The 8824-nt window shown below is 52.2% G+C and overlaps 3 protein-coding genes across 3 annotated transcripts; 1 reads left to right on the top strand and 2 right to left on the bottom strand.

The window, feature by feature from the left end:
• Positions 1-1500, bottom strand: TPO1 (MFS transporter; the record flags this gene model as incomplete). Its single annotated transcript, XM_076683598.1, has 1 exon — positions 1-1500. One exon carries the CDS (start codon positions 1498-1500, stop codon positions 1-3), a length of 1500 nt encoding a protein of 499 aa, XP_076542225.1.
• A 994-nt stretch (positions 1501-2494) lies between these two features.
• On the bottom strand, positions 2495-5189 carry FOX2 (bifunctional hydroxyacyl-CoA dehydrogenase/enoyl-CoA hydratase FOX2; the record flags this gene model as incomplete). The annotated part of the gene is made up of 2 exons (XM_076683597.1): positions 2495-4978; positions 5037-5189. The coding sequence occupies 2 exons, from the start codon at positions 5187-5189 to the stop codon at positions 2495-2497; spliced, it is 2637 nt and encodes an 878-aa protein (XP_076542224.1).
• Positions 5190-6305: 1116 nt separating this feature from the next.
• On the top strand, positions 6306-8303 carry TRVA0_009S02278 (uncharacterized protein; the record flags this gene model as incomplete). Its single annotated transcript, XM_076683596.1, has 1 exon — positions 6306-8303. The coding sequence occupies one exon, from the start codon at positions 6306-6308 to the stop codon at positions 8301-8303; it is 1998 nt and encodes a 665-aa protein (XP_076542223.1).
• Between the last annotated feature and the right edge of the window lie 521 nt (positions 8304-8824).

Below are 8824 nucleotides of genomic sequence, written 5' to 3'. Positions count from 1 at the left end.
CTAGGCGTGTTGGTTTTCAACGAGACGCACAAATGGGTTGCGTGCTCTGATACGGGCTCCATAGAAGTAAAAGAAGAACGGAATGACAATCATGCCGAGCGCAATGAACCCGATGAGGGAGGCGCCCCAGTGGACTCCGAGGTTCTCAAAGAGGTAGTGGCCAATGATGGCGAAGACGGCGCCAAAAATGCTCCGGCAGAAGGTGTTGGCGGCGATAGCGGAGGCACTGAAGCTGGTAAAGGTGTCGACGAGGTAGTTGAGGCACCCCTGGAAGATGGTGAAGAAACCCAGACCCGAAAGGGCGATTCCAAGCACGGGCACAAACCAATGGATTTCGGGGCGCGATGTCCACGCGAAGATGAAGATTCCAGCAGGCATGAGCCATCCAAACACCATCATGGTGTGGATACGCTCTTCAGGCACAGGCTTCCCGCCGTTCTTCTCAAGCACTCGGGCGTAACGCGTCGACCCCCAGATGTTGCACCACGAGCCAACGATTGCCCCAATGAACATGGCCATCGTAGGGTACGTGCTGACCGTATCATCCCACCCACGGGTCACCTGGAAGGTGTAGGGGATCGAGGTCACTGTCAGGTACAAAATGCCAAAGACGTAACTGGCGAAGAGGGCCATGCAAAACACAATTGGCGTTGCCAACATTGCAAACGGCCTCACGAGATGCACATGAGTGAACTCCTTCACCGTCAATTCCCACTCCTCGTGCTTCGAATGGTAGAGCCAATTGCCCGTGGAATGCCTTAGCTTCCGGGCACGGTTCGTCAGAATGATGGGAGCATAAGTCTCGCGAAGAAAGATGCCGTCAATCGCAGTGATGATGCCAAAAAGCATGCTGGCGAACCAGCAGCTCCATTGCCAGTGGCCCGTAGCCCGGAAGAGCACCGCAGAGATAGTCGGAGCGCACATTGTTCCGGCGGCTACGAAGTACGCATAGAGCGACAGAGCCGTTCCTCGCTGCGCTGGGAGCCACAGGTCCGCAAGAACGCCTCCACTGGACACCACGGGGGCTCCCGCAAACAGCCCAGAGAAGAATCGCGTACATAGAATGGCCGAGATGTTCTTCGAGGAAGCGGTCCCCAGCGTGAAGATGCCCGAAATGGCGAAAGGAATGACAATTCCCTTCTTACGCCCATACACTTCTGAAAGCGGTGCAAAGAGCATTGGCCCGAATGCGACGCCAAACACGTAGAGCGAGGTCGATAGCAGGGCGACCGTGCGGCTCACGCCCATCTGCTGCTCTATGGGCTTGATAACGCTCGACATGGCCGCCGAATTGTACTGGGCGGCAAAAGTCGTCAGCGAGTAGAAGAATGTGTGGTATGCCTTGACAAAGAACGGCCAATTCTTGGGGTTCTGTGGGTCTTTCTCCTCAAAGATGACGATATAGTCGTCTGGCCCCAAAGAGCCCGTTGTTGAGGCATGGCTAGCCTCCGCAACCGGCTCGGGGACCTGTTTTTCTTCGTCTATTGATCTATCAGACATGCCGTCATGCCCGTTATCCAAAAAATGGCTAGAATGCTTCTAATTTCCTACATGCGCTACCGGTCAGGCCAATCTCATTTATATTTATAAAACTTTATCCATTACCAGGCAAGAAAAACCGGACCGTCGATCCGAAATCGGACTTTCAGCCTTGCGCGATTGCTCACCCACATAACGCACCCCGGTGGGGGGACCATTTAGAAGCTCTCCATAGCGTTTGTAGCCGGTCATTCAACCGATTCGGCTTTCGGACCCTTGTCCGACGATTGCGCGTCAACTTTACCTGTTAATCACCTGCTCAGTCTCCCGAATATTCGGCTTTTGGAATAGTTCAAAATAAGTCCGAATTCCACTGGCTATCGGCCTTTAGGACTCCGATCGATGAGTTTTAGTGTACAGTAATCAAACTTTTCGGACGTCCGAAAAGAGTGTTTCAGTCACAAGAGACAACTGCGGCTTACGCGGCGTTATCAGCCGCGTGGGGCTCAGCTGCCCTTAATTTTACGCAGCCAAGACCTTCACCTCCGCGTAGCGGAGCCCCAAGGGGAGGGTTTGAAGGGACTAGTCCCCCCATTAGTACTAGAGCAGGTATATTCGAGGGCCAGCCCTCGAGCTCCCGTAGCTGGGGGCCGCTGCCCCCAGACCCCCGCCTAATGTACTGGAACTTCATTCCGCCATCGAGATTAGACCCTCGAAAAACCCCTCCGCGAAGCGGAGCCCCGAAGGGGTTTGGGGGGACTGGTCCCCCCAAGAACACTCTAGCTTCAATGACTTGGGGGCTTACTCCGCTACACGGAGGTTGTAACAGTGTAACAAAACTCCTCACACCGTGTAAATACAATTTTACAACAGCGTAACAAAACTGTAACAAATCAGTCGTTACAGCCAAGGTGATCTCTGCGAAGCGGAGCCTCGGGGGAATAGCGTGGAGGATAGCATAGACCTAATAAATTTCATTATACGTTATAAAAATGCAAAGTACAGAATAAGGGGATTAGAGCTTGGCGGAGCCGTTATCCTTGGCAAGCTCGATGGCAGCGGCGCTGATGGCGGTGGTGCCTCGCTCGACGACCTTGGTCTGGAAGATGATCTTGTTGTTCTCCTTCCAGGCCTCAATTCGCAGAGTCTCACCTGGGAAGACGTGGCCGGCAAATCGAACCTTGATGTTCTTCATTGGGCCGAACTTGTCAATGAGCACTCGAGCAGAGATACCCATGGAGCACAGGCCGTGAAGAATTGGCTGGGGGAAGTTGCCGACGGCGGCAAAGTCTGGGTCAATGTGAAGTGGGTTGTAGTCGCCAGACAGTCGGTACAGCGCCGCCTGGTCCTTACCGACCTTCTCCTCAATAACAAAGTCTGGGTTTCGGGCTGGTGGTTTGTTGGCAGCAGTGATAGCGCCTCGGTCCTGGCCCTTGGTTGGGCCGCCAAAGCCGCCGGAGCCTCGCAGGAAGATGGAGGAGACGTTGTGGAAGATAGGAGTGCCGGTGGCCTTGTCCTTGGAGATGAACTCGGTGACGGCGACAGCGGCCTTGCCCTTGTCGACGATCTCCAAGACCTTAGCGGTCGTTTCAAGCGTAGCAGCAGGTGGGATCGGGTTGAGGATCTCAAGGAACTGCTCGCCGTGGAGCAGCTTCATTGGGTTGAAGTTGGGTACCAGCTTGGAGTAGTTGACATGGCAGCTGAAGTACGGAATGACGCCAAAGGTTGGGTATGGTCGGAAGTTCTCCCGGTTCTCGTAGACGTAGTCAAGGTTCTTGGTGGTAGCGCCAATGCCCAGGTTGTAGAGAATGATCTTCTTCTCGTCGTACTCGTAGATGCCGACCGCATCCGCTTCTTCGCCAGCCTCCTCAGCCTGGGAGACGAGCTGGAACAGACCCATGGAGGACTCCTGGGTGGTAGATGGGTTGGTGGCTCGGCCGTCGTCGAAGTTGACAATCTTGTCCCACTTGGCAACAACCGCCTCTGGCGTCAGTGGCTTCTTGGTAGAGAAGCCGTAACCACCAGATCGCTGGAATCGAGTTCGCGTGACGTAGCCAGAGCCAATCTCAAACAGCTGGCCAGTGACTGGGCACTTCTCGGAAGTAAGCAAAATCGAGGCTGGGGCAATGTAGTCTGGCTTGAATCGCTCGAGCATCTCCTCAGTGAAGACGCCCTGGGTCATTCCGGTACCGGCGGTTGGCGCAATGGTGTTGACGAGAATGTTGTACTTCTTACCCTCGAGAGCCAGAGTCTGGCCCAAACCAAGAATAGCCAGCTTGGCGGCGGCGTAGTTGGTCTGACCGAAATTACCGTAGATACCCGAAGTCGAGGTGGTGTTAACGACTCGGCCGTACTTCTGCTTGAGGAAGTATGGCCAGGCGGCCTTGGTCACGGCGTAGGTACCGTAGAGATGCACCTGGATAACATCGTTCCACTCCTTCTCGGTGATCTTGAGGAAGGACTTGTCCCGGATGATGCCAGCGTTGTTGATGACGGCGTGGACGGTGCCAAAGTTGTCAATGGCGGTCTTAACGACCTTCTCACCGTCAACAACGTTGTGGTTATCACCCACAGCAATGCCGCCAGCAGCAGAAATCTCGTCAACAACCTTCTGTGGGTTGGCGAAGTCGTTTACAACCACCTTAGCGCCCAACTTGGCCAGCATGAGAGCGTAGCATCGGCCAATACCGGCACCGGCACCGGTAACAATGACCACCTTATCCTTGAACGAGACTTCCTCGCCCTGAGCATTAGCTGGAAGACCGAGAGCCTTCTCGACGAGCGGCATGAAGTCAATTGTTCGGTTTCCGTAGTTGGGGTTCTTGAAGCTCTCAATTTCGTCCCATCGCTTGAGCACCGCGGATGGAGTGAAGGTGCTGTCTGGCCTGAAAAGAGCACCATCACCTCGCTCCCATCGAAGCTTGGTGACAGCGCCACCACCAACCTCGTAGATGCCCCAAGTCTCCTTGCACGACTCGTGAACGAGGTAGGCGACGACTGGAACAACATACTTCGGCTGCAGCTTATCAAGGATCTCCTTTGGCATAACCGTCTCAGTCAGTCGAGAAGCGGCCAATGGCGCAATGACATTGGCATTGATGTTGTACTTGGCACCCTCCTTGGCCAGAGTCTCAGTGAAGCCCACCAGACCCAACTTAGCAGCGGAGTAGTTGGCCTGGCCAAAGTTACCGTACAGACCAGCAGCCGAACTCGTGTTGATAATTCGGCCAAACTTCTGCTTTCGCATGTATGGCCAGGCGGCATGGGCCACCTTGTAAGCACCGTGAACGTGAACCTTGTAGATGAGGTCCCAGTCCTTGTCGGTCATGTTCTTGAACGAGATATCTCGCAGGATACCGGCGTTGTTGATGACAATGTGGACGGTTCCAAACGCCTTAACAGCGGTCTCTACGATCTTCTCGCCGTCCAAGACGTTGTCGTAGTTGGCAACAGCCTTACCGCCAGCCTTGACGATCTCATCAACGACCTTATCGGCGACCTATTATTCTCTTTGTTAATATTCAAATTTGGGCTCAAATTTGGGGGAATTCACTTACTCTGGAGGCACCCTCACCCTTGAAGGATCCACCGAGATCGTTAACGACGACGGATGCGCCCCGGGAGCCAAAGAACAGGGCATATTCCTTGCCCAGGCCGTTGCCTGCACCGGTCACAATGACGACCTTTCCGTCAAATCTCAATTCTCCCATTGTGTGTGTTTTTACGAATATACAAATAAAGAAGGAAGCTACGAGGAAGAAATCAGGACTACGATGAGGGGGTTCTTATATATGCGCGTTGTCGGCAATTACCTATAGCTGACAAGGTGGAGTTGTGGGGAAATACTATGGTTTATTGGAACATGATTCTTGGGAACCGAAGAACCGAACCTTCAGCCGTGCGTCGCTATCACCAGCCAAATCCGCCTGTACCCTGCTTACCCTGCTCCCCCCTCCTTAGCTTGGTCTGATCTGTCCAGTATTCAATGGTTTCCAATCAAATTAGACACCTAGCGTATACTGGCATGTGAAAATCAAACCGTCTTCAGGCCATTTTCAGCATTTAATGATGTCGAGACCTTCCATGCCTTCATGGCACCTTTTCACGGTGGGCCCGAAGTGCCGAGGTTATACGCACTATTCCGAAAGGCGCCGTTTGCCGGCCCGCGGTTGGGAACTCCCAACTCTTGCGCACGCAGGTTTACCCCATTAAAAAAATCGGAAGCAGGCGGCCTTCGAGTACTCTCGCCCTTAGCACGTAATTGGGGGGACCAGTCCCCCCAAACCCCCCTGAGGCTCCGCTACGCGGAGGAATTGTTGCAGAGGTAGAGTTTTTCCGCGAAGCGGAGCTATGGGAGCTCGAGGACTGGCCCTCGAATACACCATTAGTTCTACCTAGTGTAATTGGGGGGACCAGTCCCCCCAAACCCCCCTGGGGCTCCGCTACGCGGAGGAATTGTTGCAGAGGTAGAGTTCCTCCGCGAAGCGGAGCTACGGGAGCTCGAGGGCTGGCCCTCGAATACACGCCATCGCTAGTACTATCCAGTTGTAATTGGCGACGGTGAACTCGGGGGATAGCGGGACGGAAGTATACGCCGAATTCAGTATTGCAGCGTAAACGTTATACCGAGTGGCAAAGTTAATTACATAACTAAGATCAGCCTCTCCCCCCAAGCGGGCCTAATAGCAGCATGTGTCGCCATTAGGTCTGCTCGAAGGCAATAGAAGACGCCAGTGAATGATTTGTAATAACTAGACTATTTCACAGATTTTCCACAGTATAAATGCCCAATTAGTTTGCTGATCTGTTAGTGATTTAGTATAATAATGAATGTTGCTTGGAAGGACCGGTTATCGCTGGCTCTGGCGAAGGATACCTCCGAGTCTACTGATAAAGTGTTCCTGCCGCAGAGCGTGCTCCAAGTACTTGTCGACCAGGCTCAAGCGCGCCAAATTGATTTGCCGTCACCATTAACATTTCAAATCTCAACAAGGACAAAAGTCACCCATGTCGGCGTCAGAGAGTTCTCGGCACCTGAAGGCACAGTGCTCGTGCCCAAAATGGTGGCAGAGATCCTCGAAACGAACGATGGGAAGGTCCATGTTGAACTGGTTGAATTGCCCAAAGGATCGCGGCTCAAGATCAAGCCCCTAGAAGATGAAAACGTTGTTGAGAATTGGAAGCTTCTGCTTGAATCCCAGCTAAGAGCCTCCCATACCACTTTAACTAAAGGAGATATCATCTCCGTGGATGATCCTGCATCCCCAGACAAAGTTCACCGGCTCCTGGTCGAGGAATTGGAACCCCAAGATGCCGTATGCATTGTCGATACCGATATAGACCTCGAGGTGTCGACAATGACTTCGGCCCCCAAACTCGACTCTCCCCATGTCTCCACCACAAACCAAGACTCCTCCGCATCCGCCATGCCTGACTCAATTGAAGTCGGGAAAACGTACACGGATGTGCTAGTTGGCCATAAGCCGTCACATACGAAGCTTCTGGGGTGGAAAAAAGACATTCCACTGGTGTTTGAGTACTCCTCCTCATCCCTGGACGGCCGAGTTCAAATATTCGTCAGCCCCGCACCAGATGTATCATCATCCAGCTTTCTCTGGTCCTCGGTCGAGTCGCCTCACCCCACGGAATTTCTGGTGTCGGCCCAGAACTGGTCCATGTCTAGCGAGCTGGACAGCCTCAATATTGCATTTTACGCCGACCGCGACACTTCAGTAACCTTCTCCCTGTCGCCGTACAAGCTATCAATGGAAATGGACCAAGAGGAGGTGGAAAGCGAAGAAACAACAAAGTGCCCCAATTGCAAAGAAGTGATCCCGAAACAGTCATACCAATTGCACTCTGCAGTGTGCTTCCGAAACCGAGTTCGCTGCGAAATATGCGATAACGTATACCTCCGTCAGCAGGGAGGCATTCCGTCAGCCCATTGGCATTGCATTCACGACGATGGGGACCACAATATGATATTCACGTCTGATTCGGCCGAAGACAAGAAGATGCACGACAGATACTTCCATGACCCGGCCGAAGCATGCGCCTGCGGAGAATTTGGCTCCGTCAATGGGCTGCTAGCCAAGGCTCAGCACAAGACTACTTCGTGCGCCAAATCCCTCCATATCTGCCGGTTCTGCCACCTGCTCCTTCCTCGCGGACTGAGAAACAATGCTGATCCAGTCGACATCATTCAAGGGCTCTCTTCCCACGAATCTCACTGCGGTAGCAAGACCGATGAATGTCCCATGTGTCACAATGTTATCAAGCGGCGCGACATGCCGGTTCATATGAAGATGCACGATATGCGGCGATTAGACCAGTCAAAGCCGACTCTGTGCTCAAACAAGAATTGCTGCCGTGTTGTGCCTGCATCCAGTAACAATGCACTTGGGTTGTGTGCTTTTTGCTTCGGGCCGCTCCATTCAACGCAGTACGACCCCACGGGGTGTAAGCTAAGGTCTCGCTTGGAGCGTCGCTATGTCATACAACTGACGCGAGGGTGTGGCAAGTCCTGGTGCGTGAACAAGTTCTGCGTTACTGGCAATCCTCAGCCAACGAAGCCGTCAATGGGCGAAATTATGAAAGATGTGGCTGACCTTTTACCTCTAAGCTATTACTACTTCTGTGTTGACGAGATGACTACTAAGCGAATGATGTTTGTGTCGTACGAGAGCCAGGAGGGTGACTACGAGCCGGAATGGTGCGCGCTGGCTATTGAGAATGCCATGGGTAACGAAGGCGAGGCCCGTAGGTGGCTCGAGACAAATGCCATCAAGCGATCCGAATCTGCCAAAAAAAGGTCCAGCCTATGACCCGTATCCACATTATGATGGTGCATTCTGACTATTTCTTCTAATGTGTAATGATATCAGGAGACTGTAGAAGGTATATTATTATAAAGAACTTGGAAGGCTGTATAGTTTCCTTAGAGACGTACTAACGGGATGGAAGAACTTGATAGGATAATATAACCGGTAATACAACCATATTTGAAGAACACTAGGCAGAACGGTAGAATAACGTGACATCAATAATAGAACATTACCGGTTGAAGAACGAATGGAAAGACTGTCGAATTTTTTTTATATTATCAGAATCTATTGTTACTCACAATACCGGTAATACGCTAACGTTACACTATCATTACAACTTCCCACATAATACTCTAAGATGAACTGATGTAATTACCGTACGTACTGTACTACGGGAAGTTTGCAGTAATAATTTATAGAGAGTTAAAGGTATGATTGTGAGTGGAATAGATCGTGATAAAACACACTCTACTTCTCCACAACTCTGGAACACTTCATGGGATCAGGGGGGAAAACCGTTA

The sequence above is a fragment of the Trichomonascus vanleenenianus genome, assembly GCF_965637985.1.
Source record: "Trichomonascus vanleenenianus strain CLIB 3782 genome assembly, contig: TRVA0_009S, whole genome shotgun sequence".
In the NCBI taxonomy this organism is placed as follows: Eukaryota; Fungi; Ascomycota; class Dipodascomycetes; order Dipodascales; family Trichomonascaceae; genus Blastobotrys; species Blastobotrys vanleenenianus.
Note: the sequence above shows the minus strand (reverse complement) of the source record. Positions and strands in the feature narration are given on the sequence as shown.